Source organism: Cyprinodon variegatus, unplaced genomic scaffold (assembly GCF_000732505.1).
Source record: "Cyprinodon variegatus isolate N-32 unplaced genomic scaffold, C_variegatus-1.0 Scaffold48, whole genome shotgun sequence".
NCBI lineage: Eukaryota > Metazoa > Chordata > Actinopteri > Cyprinodontiformes > Cyprinodontidae > Cyprinodon > Cyprinodon variegatus.
In genome coordinates, this window is record NW_015150501.1 from 1,649,109 (window position 1) to 1,664,609 (window position 15,501).

Sequence of the window (15,501 nt, forward strand, 5' to 3'; positions counted from 1 at the left end):
CTTTCTGGGTTTGAAGCTTGTTTTCATTAAAATAAAATACAGTTGTACGATTTTCATCCTGCAGCTCTCTCTCTCACCATCAACTGTCACATCCACATTTGCAGCCAGAACACCAGTGGAGTTTCCCCAGAGGTGGACCGTACAGGTGTAAGTCCCAGCATCACTGATCTGGACCTGCGGCACTTTAGTCACTGTGCCTGAGTCCGACCACTTCTCTGTCTTCATGGGAAGGCCGCCAGGTGCCGTCCAGGCAATTTTGGAGACAGAAATGTCAGGATTGATTCGGGCGAACAGCCGCAGGGTGCTGTACTGACGGACAGGCACAGCAGGGAAGAAGCCAACTGCAGAATGAACACACAAAACCAGCAACAGAAAAAAAAAATTAAATGCAAAATATACTAACTTTTAATTCTTGTATTTATTTTTTCATAGCGCATCAAAAGTAGAGCAGATAAAAAAGGCCTTAATCTCCTTGAATTTTTTTTTAGATTAGTCTAAATTGGGTTTAAAATATTCATCCTCCAAAGACATTAAGATCTACAAAGATAATCAAAAATCTCTTTTTTTATTTTATATTTGTTAGATTTTGTGAAGTTAAGATGAATAACTATTTTTCATCTGTGATGCACAACTATCACAAAATACATTTATTCTTGTGATGAAAATTATTCCATCAGAGATGCACAGACTTTTTGGTTGAACAATTGTGAACATTTACAAGGTCAGAGTATCTAAAGTGCAGGAAGACTTGTATACATGTGATAGTTGTGCACTTAATTAAGAAGTACATGAGCACAACGACCAAAACAAATATTTCAACTGAGAAAATTATTGCTGCAACGATACATTAATGTGTTGCAGCTCACTGAAATTCAGCATAAAACATTTAGAACCAGAGACTTAAAAAGGAAGGAATATCACAAAATAATTTGTGAAACATTAAAATGAATTAAAATTAGAAATAAAACTATGAATAAAAATTTAAGCCTTCTTATAATTGCCCTCCATAGTACAAAATATCCAGAAAAAACTCAGGGTTCATTGCTTTTTTTTATGCTTTTGTAACATTTTCATGTTATAACCTTTAATGTATTTTGTTCGGACTGCGTGAAGCACAAACAATTATACAGCAAGTAATGCTCAAGTAGAGAGAGTATTTTTTATAACAACAAAAAAATCTAGAAAAGTGGGGTGTGCAGCTTATTCAGATTCCAGACGTATTTGCACCTGAATAAAACAGAATACAACCAATTGGTCTTACAAGTGAACAAACCAATAGTCCTTCTGTGTGTAATTTAATCACACATAGGATTTTAGAGAACTTTTGTGAACAAGAAGAATCATTAAGACCAACAGTTTAAACACAGCAAACAGGCCAGAAATGTTTATTTAAAACATTTGGAAACAATTAAGATGTAAAATATGTTGTCTTATAAACAGTGGAGAAATAGTAGATATAAGACTGACTAAATGTTAATTATTTAAAGAACTGCTAAAACTGCCAAAGTAAGAAAGTTTTACTTCTGCGGATATAAGCTGGAGGGAACATTAATGCGGAAGTTGGTACACTCTAGTAATCTGACCTTCATGATAAAGTGGCAGGAAGGAAGTCATTAGAAGACCAGTTTACCAAAAGACATTTAAGAGTGACAGCAAACTTGCGGAAAGAGGCACTCTGGTTAGATGAGACTAAAACTGTTTGCATGACAGCCTGAACCCATCATGCCCTATGTGGAATGATGGAAGAAGAATCAAGCTTTGGGGATGTTTATTTTTCAGCAGATAGAAATTGGGATAGTATTGATAGGAAGCCGGGATAAGCTAAGTTCAAGGCAATCCTGGATAAACAAAACTCCAAGTTTTCCATCCAGCAGGACAATAATCCTAAACACAGAGCTGTAAGATAATGGTTTAGAACTTCACAATTGTGCTGTTAAAACTGGCTGAATTAGCCTTCTTCAACCTTAGCCTGACGCAGGAGACTGTTCCAGTGATGTGGAAGACCTCCTGCCTTGTTCCAGTACCAAAACAACTCAGCCAACAGTCCTTAATGACTATAGACTGTTACCCAGGTCCAGATGGACGAACAAGCAGCTATCAGGAGCCCCTGCAGGCTGATTATCACCGTGGAGTTGAAGATGCAATCATACACCTGCTTCAACAAACCTACTGTCTGTCAGGTTTCTGTTTTTCTTTTGAGTATCCAGTTTTACTTTGCTCCTTGTTTTCTATTTGTAGTGGGTTAATTCTTAGTTTATCGAGTTCTTTGATTCTTTTCTCAGATACTGTCTTAGTTTTGGTTCTGTTATATTTTTCTTTTTAGTGTTCAGTCTTGCTTTACGCATTGTTTTCTAGTGTTAGTGGTTTTATTTTTATTTTGCTGGGTTCTTTGGTTTTTTCCAAGTTCCGGCCCAAGCCGGGGTCCGGTAAAATTTTCTTTTGAGTGTTTAGTTTTCTTTTCTCCATGTTTTATAGTCCTAGTAATTATAATTATTTTGTTGTTATTTCCAGTCTTCCAGGTTTCTTTTTGCTCTCGGCTGCCCTCTTATGTTCTCCTTCTTCCCTAGCTCTTTCCCTGTTTTGTTCTGTGCACACCTGCTCCCAGTTTCCTCATTAGCCCTCTCTTTGTCTCAGTCTCCTTTAAAAACCTCTTCTCTTCAGTTCCTCTTTGCTGGGTCCTCATCATACACCGCCCAACTTCGTTTCTCTGAGCCTTCCTCCTCGAGTTTTTGATTCCCTGATGTCTCCATGGTTTTCTGGTTTGTTTTCTACTTATTTTTCTTATGTTTTGAATTTTGGATTTCTGGTTTCTTGTTTGTTTGGACTTTGTTTTTTCAGTTACTCTTCATTAAATCTACCCTAAATTCACCTCTGCCTGCCGGCCTTTGCTTTTGGGTTAACTAACCATAGCCAAATCGTGACACTGTCATTTAAACAAGGCAGACAGCACTCAGCTACGGTCCACAACAATTGTCTTGATCAAAGTCTACCTGACAAACCAATCCCAGCTTGTAAGACAAACATCAAACTGTCAGATTATATAGTCAGCAGCATAGGAGTACCACAGAGGATGGTATTCACAGCATTCCTTTTTACTCTGTACGGCCTTAACTATTGTACAAAACAGAGTTCATTTACAGAAATACTCGGATAACTGCAGTGGTCTGGCACATTAGAAGTGGACAAGAGCTAAGTACAGAGAGATACTGAACCGCTTTGTAGCGTGATGTTGAGCATTACCTGATCCTGTATGGCACATATGTCAAAGTCATGTGTGCCATATAGGATCTGGCCTGCAATTTGTTTATCCATTGCCCTCTGGATGATATTTAATTACCATTAGAACCGGCCCACAGGCAACTGCCGCTTGTGCACGCTGCTGTGAGTTTGCGGGCTATCGTTGCATTGTGGGGAATGTAGTGTTGGTGCAGTTGTGTTGCAGCACTACATTCCCAGGGGAAAACAAGATTGTGTTTTTATTTTATTTGAATGTTTTTGTTGTGATTTGCATGTTTGGATTGTTTTGGTCTTTGCTTTTCCCCCTTTAACAATTTAACAATCCCGGTATTCTGTGCCTGGCGTGCGGATCCCACCTGCCCCTCGCTCAGGAGCATGTCCGTCTATCACCTGCAGGATCAGCTCCCCTCTCCATACATCCAGGCTCCTTTTATTTTGACTTCAATCAGCCTCTGCTGACACCTGTAGTCTTTTTGATTCTGCTGTCCTTTTTAGTATTGCTCTGCTTTTTGTTTAATAAATTCCTTTTTAAAGAACCTCTGGCTGAATTCTGGATCCGCTGCCGTGATTCATCACAACATTGTTTTACATTTCTTTGTACAAGATGTGATTTTTCTTTGGAGGAAGTATTGTTTTGTCTGTGTACCATAGATTTTTGTATTTTATTTATTCATATTTTTCAGTTGAATCGACTCAGGGAAAAATGCAGACAAGAGCCATGAGAGAGAATACAACTGATTTAAATGTTTTTCTTTTCTTATTTTTCTATTTGAAAGCAGTGATTGGTAGGATCATAGAGCAGCACAGTAATGCATTTCTGGTTTATAATGCTTGCACTTTCCTTTATGTATTTATCTTAATAAGTTTCTTAATATATTGAAAATGTATTGATATTAATATTTTGTTTTAAAAAAAACAGTGTGTTAGGTTTTGGATTAATAGGCTATGTTCATTTCAATATGTTTTAATAAACAGTTAACCAGTCCGGCCCTCGGCTTGTAGCACATATGTTTTTTTGGCCCTCTGTGAATTTGACTTTGACATTCCTGCTGTATAGTAACATAACGAGGGAGATGATTGCAGATAGCAGAAGAAATTTGAACAAGATGAATTCTATTAACATCACTGGATAGAAAGTGGAGCTGGTAGATGAGTATAAATACTTTGGTTTTCACCTGGACAACAAACTCAATTGGAGACACAACTGTGAAGCTGTCTACAAGAAGGGACAGAGCAGACTGTACTTCTTAAGGAACCGTAGGTCCTTCATTGTTTGTAAAAAGGTGCTGCATATCTGCTATAACTATTGTGGAGAACGTGATCTCCCTTTCTGAGGTAAAATCATCAGAGAATGTTTTTGATAAACTTTATATAATATAATAAACAAGGCTCCCTCTGTTTTGGGAACTCTAGTGGAACCTATGGAGATACTTTTACAAAAACAAAAAACATAAAGGACACCTGTTACCATCTCATTCAGAAGACTGTTAAACAACAACAGTGCTCTCAGTCAGAGGATTCTCCAATTCCTGTGTAAGACAGACCGCTACAGAAGATCCTTCCTGCCCACAGCCATCAACATCTACAACAACTCATTGAAAAAAAGTTATGTTATGGCATTTTTTTTATTTCCCTTCTAGATACCAAAAGTGAAACAATTTCCCAATTAAAACAGGCAAAAAATGTCAGTGTCTAAGTATAGATCCTTTTCACCGATGAATCTGCAATTGTAATTGCATCAAAAGTAGACCAATATTTTTTGCTTTCTCGCCATTTAAAAGAAAGTTAATAATCAGCTATGATAGTCAGTTATGCTTAAATAATTATAGCGATAAACAAAGTTAATAACTTTAACAGAGAGAAAAGTGTATACAAATTCAATTTCTCATTCTACTAAAAAAGGGGTGTCTTAAAATGTGACTTAAAGTGTGTAAGTTCTTTCATAAACAGCGACTTAACGAGTCTTAATAGGGGGAAAATACTGGTATGTGCTTTTAAAATTAAAAGACCCATCATGTGGGAAATGATGCAGTTTCTACTGTTAACAGCTTCTCACATGCATATAAGTTATCAGTTTCCTACCTGTTAGAACTTCTAAAAGGAAAATCCTTTGTTTGACTTTCTTCTTTTGTTTCTTTATGAGGCATGAGTAGAGTCCTCCGTCCTCCGCTTTGGGTGATACGAACAGTGAGAAATTCCCCGTGTTCTGAAAGTTGTCGTCAGTCAGTCGGATGGATGCCTTGGAGGCTCCTCCGCAAAACTTACTCTTCTCACTGGCAGAGAGAATCAGCTTCCACTCATCCGCATCCACCGACTTTACCATCCAGTTAATGGATACGTCACCTCTCAGTCTGGCACCGGAGCAGACCAAGGTGGTGGATGTGTTTTCTTCAACAATTACAACTTCATCCCAGTCTGAGGAGGAGAGAGAATGTTTTACAGAAAAAAAGTCCAAACAAGAGAGTCAGTTTTGGTGTTGCACCTTACAAAAATAAACATAAACTCTTTATGTTTTCTCTGCTACAAACCTACTTTATTTGTGTTTGCCAAAATCCAATCTAGTGCAACCAGCTTGGAAGTAGTTTTGCTCAAAGGGGGTTAAAATTGAACTGAAGAGCATGAATGCAAACCTACATATGTGAAATAACAGTAGCAGTGCAACTGCCGCCCAGTCAAACATGATGGTAGTGCTATCATGGTATGCTTTATTCAGCTGAGACAAGGAAGGAAAGTTGGCAGTATTATGAGTTTAGGAATTCTACTAAATTACAGTATTAAATTTTTACTTGTTTGCTAAACTTTAAATTACATTTTATTGCAGTTGAATCTGTGATTTGCAGTAATTAAATAAAAGGCTTTATTGTCATTCTAATGTACATTCAATGTTTTGATTAGCAGCATTGCTTTAGCACCATTTTAATTCAACATTAAAAGAACATTGAGCCTTTAACTAAAAAGCCAACTAAAAAGATGGTTTTCCAACATTCAGAACAAAAACTGAAATAAAGTTTTTCTAGACAACACCAATCTGACTGAGCTTTAGCTAAATGTGAAACAAATTCATTCTTAAATAAAAAAAAAACTGATAAAGATATACCCTAAAAATCCTACATCTGGAAGTATTTCTAAAAAAGTATTGACTCATGGGAAATGAATATAAAATGTAGAAATCACCTTTCAAATGCAGTATTTGCAAAATAAGAAAATCTAAACATATGTTTAGATACAATTGTTTTTCACTTCACTTCGACTTTGTATTGATCTATTATGAGATATCCTAATAAGATAATTGATGTTTGTGGTTGTAACATAGCTTTTTGGGAAAATTAAATTCCAATTATGTTCTATTGTAAGTATGATGACTATGTTAGATAACTGTCCAATCAGGATTGTAAAAGCTGGACTCAATGACACAGACTGAAAAAAGCTGTCCTTGAGCTTAGCCTATCCAGCATTCATCTCATAAACATAAAATTGATCCACTGGAACAAAGATACACACTCATCCACATTCAGGACTTATCACTAAGATAAAGCAATATCTGGTAAAACGGGGACCGTTCAATATGCAAACAAAGTTTCAACTGCAGGATAAATATCTGCTGAAACATACCTGTATGTGAGCTGATGACATTAGAGGAATAAAATACAAAATAAGAGGCAAGAATATACCATAAAAACAAAGACTCCATCACACACTGGAAGAAAAACAATCTCACTGCAGCCGCTATTTCTCCAAAACTTGTGACCTTTCTTAGTTTTCCTTCAGAAAGCCAGGGATTTTGTTCAGCTTCAACATTGGTGATCCTCAACTGATGTGGTAAAAAAGTTAAGTCGTGCATTTTATAGACCCAGAGGAAATGTGGCATCTAACACTGGTATAATCAGCAGGAAAGGAGCTTGACAATTCCAGTTGTGTCTCTCTGTGTTTGCAACTGATAAAGTAAAGTTCCGGTTAAATATACTACATGCAAACATCATAAATAGAGAGCTTAATGACATTTATTCATGCTAAAGCAAAATAACCAAGAATTTGGTTGTAGACTCTGGGATCATTGCATTTGAAGGTCTGTTTTTAGTAAGCTGCATCTGACAATGTTTTTTAGAGTTTGGCAGATCCTTTTATTTCAGACTTTTTTATCAGTCAGTGGAGTTGAATCCAATTTTGTGGTTTATAGTCCAAATATTTCCAACCAGCAGAGGGTCAGCACGCTCAGAAGACTATTTGAAAAGGTTAATAATACACTAGCTAAATCATTGATCAGCCAACTGAAGAAACTTTAGGGTCAATCATTTTCATTTTCTTCCACTTCCTAGTAAAACAGCCCCAGCACCTGTTTATACAAAGATAGCTCTTAATAATAACATTAAGTCCTTTTGATGCTGAGTTCCTCACCTTTCTAACCCAAATAAACTTTTTCCCACAATGGCAAAACAATGCAACATTTTGATCTGATCATTGAACCTTAATGAAAACATTGTCTTTTTAAAACAGAAAGGGAATGAAGCTTTCCTGAGTGTGGATAGTAGCATTAATGTTTTAGTATCCATTCCCTTTGGTGGTTCTTTATTCATCCTAGACATCTGAAGCAATGCACTGACTGCAAAAATCCAAAAGGCAACAACTGATGCATGCAATATACAGTATTTTAGCCCCAAAATTAATAAAATTAGAAAAATTAGACAACTATATATCTGCAGATGGTAGTGCAATTAACTTAGCTATGTGCAGATGGCAGTGTGGTGAAAGATAGCATACAGATGGTAGTGCAATGACGACTGTTGGAAATTTACAATGGTATCAAAGTTTTCTGTTGGAGTCGGAGCATCTGTTAAATGTTGTGTCTGTATGAGTTTACATAACAAGACATAACCTTTGCATGTATATATAACAAAAGTTATATATAATTTGCTCAAAAGTTACATTTTTAGCTTTTAATGCATATCATATGTATCAAACTCAAGGCCTGCGGGGCAAATCCAGTCTGCCACAGCGATAAACTTGAACAAAGAAAAAACTAACAGAGCAGTGTGCTCTTTGTAAATGAAATGATTAAATAAAAAGTTTAATTTACAGCTGTAATTTTTCTCTGATCTGCACAAGCTCAGATTTGTATAAACATTATCAGCACATTCATGCAAAACTGGCTGCATATCTGACAACTAAAGGGATGAAAACATTGCTGGTTTTATTGATTGCTAAGATAAAAGTTCCAATTGATTATGATTAAAATCATTAAAACCTTATTTGATCACCTCAGAATTTCATGCTAAAAAGAGCACTAAGCAATCGTTTAGACTTTTTAACTGCACAAAAGCGACTTTTTAAAGATGTTTCCATCTTCACTGCAGACAGAAGGAAGCATGACTTTTTGTCTCCTTGCTAAATCTGAGCTGGATAAGAGTGATGATCAAACTGCATATGTCTGGACCACTCTTCTTATCAGAAAGATTGACCAACATTCTAATTAGTTGGTTTCCTGTTGGAGACACAACTTTGAAGAATAATCTAAAAATGCCCAAGAGGATGTGAGTCTGGAGATATTTTAGAAGTTAAAGTTGGACTGACTTATCCCTTCCAAAACCATTTTGGTTTAACTGATATGCATTTGGGATTAACTTCTCCTGGTTGTGTCTATCTTTAACAATCCAGGAAACTATATGATTGAAGCAGCATGTTGTTAAAACACAACCATCTTTGGGACAAAATTGGGACATTTGCCAAAAAGGATGTTTGAATAAGTTTGATGGAGTCAAGGTGGTTTTGACCTTAGAAATTGACTGGCTCAAGTATTATTACCCTACAAATCAGCAAAGACCACACATTTCTAGTGTAATGCTTGACTCTTAAGAATACTGAGTCAGCAGTGTGTTATATTATGCAGACTGTGAGCCAAACCTAAATGCAGACAGGTCCTCAGAATAATTATGATCAGGCCTTTGATGATAAAAGTAGAAAGCACACAGGTCTGAAACAGAGAACAGGCCACATACAAAGACATCATTATAATGGAAGAGTGTGGTAAGTAACATTAAAGATCAGGGGACTAAATAATGATGCTGGGATGAAAATACTAATTCAATTCAATTAATAATTACTTTATGAATCCCAAACGGAAATGAAACCTTTCAGTAACTCAAGAGCATTTTTTCAAAGGGTTCTTATGGGTGTTGATAACTGCTGGCAGGAAGGATCTTCTGTAGTGGTCAGTCTTGCACCATATCTGGAGAAGCCTCTGACTGAAGACACTCTGATGTTGTTTTAGAATCTTCTGAAGAAGATGTTGTCCATAATGTTCTTCACTATATGAAGAATTATTCTTTTTGAAATTATCTAAATACACTCTGGAGGAGTTCCTACAACAGAGCCAGACTTACTTATTAGCTTGTTAAACTTATTTAAGACATTTTCTCTGATGCTGGATTCTCCTCATTCCCTCCTGAAGTTTTGTGTTACCTTAAGTTCTGGTTCATGTGTTCCCTGGTCGTTATTTCTTGATTAATGCTTCTGTTGCCACCACCCTCATCATTAAATCTGGAAGAAACCATCTCTGCCTCCTTCTCTCCATTTGGGTCCTCTACAAACCTCCAGCTGTCAACTTGACAGCTTCTTGTCCATCTTTGATGCACCCAATGCAGGTGAACGGACTCTGTGTGGTACTGGAAGTCAGAGGTGTACAGAGTAAAAAGGAAATGTGCTAGTACTGTCCCCTGTGTTGCTCCCCCTGTACTGCTGACTATTTAGACAACTGACCCTTCAGTCTCACAAACTGTGGTCTGATTGTCAGGTAGCCTTCAATCCAAGAACGTACAAGACAGTTACCAACACTGAGCAATTACTTTTTAACTATAATTATGAAAACATAGAAATTAACTAAACATCTAAACATGGAAAAATTGGTAGATCATACATAAACAAGGCAATGATGGAAATAAAAGAAAACCAGAAACAAAAACAAATCATAACACAAAACACGTAACAGGTAGTGACAACATCATGAGTTTGTCACCCTGGTACATTACACAAAGTGATACGCATAGAAAATATGGAGAGTTTCCTCATATTCTTCAACATCACCTTAAATCAACAATTACATGGTTTACCCTTTTGATGAAAGTAGGTAATCCAACATGGCAATAGTCCCAGCATGGTTAGTGTCTGTAATCCAACCAACTTTTGGATCATCTACAATCTCTGATTAAACTTGGAGTTAGACATGCCATCATATACATTCCAGAGAACTGACTGGCAACAATAAAGGTGAATGTGAGGGATTGCTGTCGAGTCAATGACTCAATCAGCAGTTTTTTCTTAGATAGAAAACTTTAAAGCCATAAGACTGTATGTTCTAATTGTCTCTTTAAAGTGCCTATAAGGTGAATTGGCACTATATAAATAAACTGAAATGAATTAAATTGGTTTCCTAGCAATTCCCCTAAGAATATTTAATTAAATTTAATAATAGAAAACTTTAAAGCCATAAGACTGTATGTTCTGATTAAATTGTCTCTGTAAACTGCCCTATAAGGTGAATTGGCACTATATAAATAAACTGAAATGTATTAAATTGGTTTCTCAGCAATTACCCTAAGAATATTTAATTACATTTAATAAAGGTGTAAAAATACTTAATTTTGACCCTATGTGCTTAAAAGAACATCTAAGTCTAAACCTGGACACCAAATTGCTGTTTTTAAAAATGAGTAAAGTTGAATGTTCTATATTTATTTAATGCTGAAAATAAAACCCACACGTGTGTATTTTTGGTTGTGTGAAATGTTAAGGTCTTTAAAATAAATATGTATTCTTTTTCTATTTTTTCAAAACTTTGAAGCCTCAAATCTCCAAAAATAACATTTGACCCTATCAGTGAGATTAAAGAAAGCCAAAAGGCACGTGTTAAATAGAGAGGTGCAACAGAAAGTGAGAGGCTGAAAGATGAAAACTGAAAGACATAGAGAGTTAAGGTTGGTACGGGTACACAGCAACCCCTGGGCAACATGTCTTTACATCCTGTAATTGTCTTCAATTAAGCTAAAGGTATTATCAGCTCCTCAGAGCACTATTACAGATTTTTTCATAATTACCAGTGGGGGTGTGGGGCTGTATGGAGAGATTGAAAAGGAAGGAAAGTAGATATGTATTGTGGGTGAGTAATGACAGAAAAATAGGCAAAAAAAGGAAGAATGGGAGGAAGGAGTAACTCACAAGGAGTACTGATGCAAAATGAGAAACAGAGGGGAGAGGAGAAGTGTGAAAGGGTTTATGAAGGGACCAGTTTAACTTCAAAGGAGTCATAGCAAGGAACTGATCCAGTGCCCCCGTCTCCTTCTCCTCCTATATGAGTAAATAATCACCATCAGCCTTGGTTCAGTCTAATGAATCCACCACCAATGAGCTAATATCTGGGGGGGGGGTATGGCATACAGTAAAATTGGTGGTGGGAAAATAGAAAGTGTGAAGGTCAATTTAGTATGGGTATGAAAATGGATGAATGTGTGGAGGAACAGAAATAAAATCCTTCATTTCGTGGCCACAGTCTTTAAAGCTCCTTATTCTACCATGAATACATACAATTTAGCATTAGCAGCAATGCAATTGGGGCTGAGGGTGGTGGTGCTGACAGTGATGGGGGGGTCTTTACAAGCTGCATTGCCAGAAGGATGCTGCAAGTTTTATCATTCTCACAGCAAAATGTCTTTGCCAATTAAACCACACAACTGTTTGTCTGAATGACAGTTGCTGCACAATCTATGGGTGGGTTAGGAGAGGCGAGCAAACTCAAATTATGCTCCTTTTTCACAGGCTTATGAATCTATAGAAGTAGAAAATATCAACTCAAAGTTTGGTGTATGGGTGAGCAGAACATAAGGTGACCTCTGATTATTATCTGAGACTTTCAAATTTGCACATCAGGAACACTCTCTAGACACAAGCTGCAGAGGAAGTGGGAAATAAGAGCAGAACAGAGAAAGGCTTTCAGAGCTCTTTAAAAAAGGGGACTTGCAGAGATGTAATTACATTGGCTGTAAAACACATGGGTATAAGGATTAGACCTAAACCAGATAATGCTTCTGTCATGCAACACCACATAAAAATGAATATTGTAGAGCATATATCAGGCATAAAATCTGTTCTATATTATTGATAATTTATTAAAAATGCTATACAATGGCTAATTTAAAAATAAACTTTTAGATTTTGGGAATAATCCAAACATGTAAATATGTTGATGTTGGTTTGGGTAATCCTAAGGCACACATTTTATTATGGGCTGCATGTGTATGATAATCTTAACTTAGAAAAAGCTTATATAATAGAATGTAGGTTTATCTCTATTTTTAGGTTGTTTAAGATGTTAAAGCTAGCTAGTTGTGATTCTTACCACTAAAGTAATCGTTAGCTCCCTCATTTTATCCAGATCTGCATACTTATAACCATAATATTAAGGAACTTAAGAGATGTTTACTTAATATGGAAAAAAAGTCTACTGCTGTATAGACCGACCTTTCGTAAAACAAGAGCAGTGTATTTCTTCACATAAACAGATGAGAATAACAGCAGTCCAAGATTAATTTTTAAATACAGTTGCCCAACTCACACAGAGCCATAGTTATATTGAGCTGTCAATTCCAAGGTCAGAGGATACAACTAGAAAATTGATAATCAATCGCTGGCTTAGAGTGTCCTGGTGCCAAATCCACCGATAGATGTCCTAATTAGTGTTGCAATTAGGACCTGCCGGATACCAGTATTGGGCAGGGCCCCAATATTGCACTAAAACGGTGGTATCGGCATCGGTGAGTACCGACAAATAGGGTAGCGATACCATTCTGAGAGCCAAAAGTTTATTCAACTATTGTCACCCATGTCAATTAGGAAATAAAAAGTTCTACTGGATTCACTTTGTATTAGTCTTTTTCCTGCTTAACAAAGGTAGGCTGCAGCTTGAAAAAGCCATGATGGCAATTATTTTACATCCAAGTAGTATGCAGTTCTTCATACACACACACACACACACACACACACAGACACACACACACACACACACACACACACACACACACACACACACATCAATTTAAAACAGATAGTATTGGTATGGTATCAGTATTGGCCAATAGTGCAAAGCCACGTATCAGGTATCAGTATTGGGGCCAAAAAAAGCTATTGGCACAATACTAGTCCTAATGCTTGAACATGCTGCTCATTATAAACAATCCATGACTTCCATGACCCCTCGATGTGTCAGTGTTGTTCCCCAAATGGGTGTTGAAGCCCATAGGCAGAATGATGGAATCCTCCCTTCCCCAAGGCGCAGGAATGTGACCCTCTCATTCATCGGGGTGAATTTCAGTACAAAATGGCTGAGCTGGGGAGAGACAAGCAGACCCATCCCAACCCTCTGCTTATCCACAAAGATTTTCTCCGCAGTAGAAAGTAGTCCAGCCTCTCTCATCTCCTGCACAGCCTCTACTTTCAGACTAGTCTTAAAACTTCCCTTTTTGATAAAGCTTATTGTTAGAGTGACTTAGGTTATCCTGAGCTATCTCTATAGTAATGCTGAAATAGGCTTGTGATGCCAGAGGAAATAGGGACCACTTTTCAGCATTTTGCTTCATTCTATTTCTGTTCTTTAAATCTACATTTTTTTTCCAACCAATAAATGTTTGTTCCACCTACTTTTTCTCATCAGAAACTTAATGTAATGTGACTACAGTGGCGCTCTGTTTAGCTGTGACACCATCCTAGAGGAAGGCATCAGCTGGACTCCTGCTGTCAACAGCTTCAATTAAAGTGTTGACCATGTTTTTCTGTGCTTAGCCCTGTTTCTCTCCAAGACAGAGAAACAATATTGGTTCAGCATTTACTGTCACTAGCTCTATTAGCTCTCTTTATTTGCTTTAGATTAAAACTGGCTAAAAGAGACCTTATAATTCAGCCGATGCATGAAGTAAGCATTCAAAGAATTTATGTAAAAGTAAACTAGTATTACTAGGAACAGGAACTGACTGGAACTGGAATCTCCGTAGGGAGGAGAACTTAGTACTGTTAAAGGTGCACAAATGAAAGCCACTAATACTCTCAGAATCCGGGGGGTTGTGCTGCCTCTGATGATTGATCCCCATGGCTCTGTTTGGATGAGTTTGGATCACTTATTGACTGTTTTAAATCTTAAAAAGGGTTGTGTACAAAGAAGCAGTCAACAGGGATGGGGATGAGATGGGAAGTCCAGAATCCAGGTGAAAGAATCGGTAAGAGGTAGAATCCTGACCTGAAACACAGGCTGATTACCCCAATACCAAGTTGCTTTAATGTATAATTTCATGCAAAGGGAGCCTCCACCAACTATTCTTATTTGCTGCAAGATATAATCATGAAACATTATCTGAAAAAAAAAACTTTAGATGAGTTTCAGCTTTAAATTACATTTCTGATAGAATATCCTTTGAAATAAATGGTTTACTGAGATCTACTTTTGACCTGGAGAGAAGTTAAAGTCTATGGAAATGCAAATTGTTATATTAATGTTGTGAATCAGTTAGTTTCATTTTGTGGAGTCAGTAAATAGATGCAAGAACCATTTTTTTTCCTTTTTTTGTGACTGACTGATCTGACTTTGTGTTGCTTCCCAGATTCCTTAATGGGTGTGTATAGATTTCGAGGGGCATAATTTATATCAGAGGGGCAATTGTGTGCCTTTTTGAAGAAGCAAGCAGCAGGGGGCGCAATAATCCCCTGTTTCATCGTTCGTCCATGAAAGACTTTAATAGAAGACAAAGTCATTTCTGGTGTGGATGTGTTTTCTGGGTGTGATGACATTTACATGGGATAGTTTGAAGTGAGCGTTTAGAATCAAAAGAAAAACGCATCTTTATAAAAAAAAAATGCATCCATGAAAATGTTTAAATAGGTTTAAGATCCAATTTTTTATTATGTGTGCGAAATAGATTATAAATCCCCCATGAGGCCAATATAAACTACATTTTCCCGAACAAATAAATGCAAGACCACTTGAAAGAACACCTGCTGATCAGTTTAGGTGCCATTCCAAGTGAAAGCTGTCATCCAAGTTGAGGTATATGTAAAAAGAATGCTTGAGGCAATTTCAACAAGTTCCCGTGTGCTTCCCTCTTCCTGCATTTGATCCTGCGGTCACTAAGACCTAATTGTTTTTTTTTTTTCAGGGACGGCTGTCTGTGACGCCTCTCTGATGACATCACCCAGTCATTCCCACATACACACGCACACACACTAGTGCGC

General features: G+C 37.0%; 1 protein-coding gene across 1 annotated transcript in view; it reads right to left on the minus strand.

The window, feature by feature from the left end:
- Positions 1 to 14,366, minus strand: part of LOC107082189 — a 32,888-nt gene extending 18,522 nt beyond the window's left edge. The window contains exons 1-3 of the mRNA XM_015370728.1: positions 14,321 to 14,366; positions 5,320 to 5,652; positions 78 to 341 (exon numbers count right to left, since the gene is read on the minus strand). Coding sequence (XP_015226214.1) covers positions 78 to 341; positions 5,320 to 5,652; positions 14,321 to 14,366 — 643 coding nt within the window. The remainder of the gene's footprint in view (positions 1 to 77; positions 342 to 5,319; positions 5,653 to 14,320) is intronic.
- Positions 14,367 to 15,501: the final 1,135 nt, after the last annotated feature.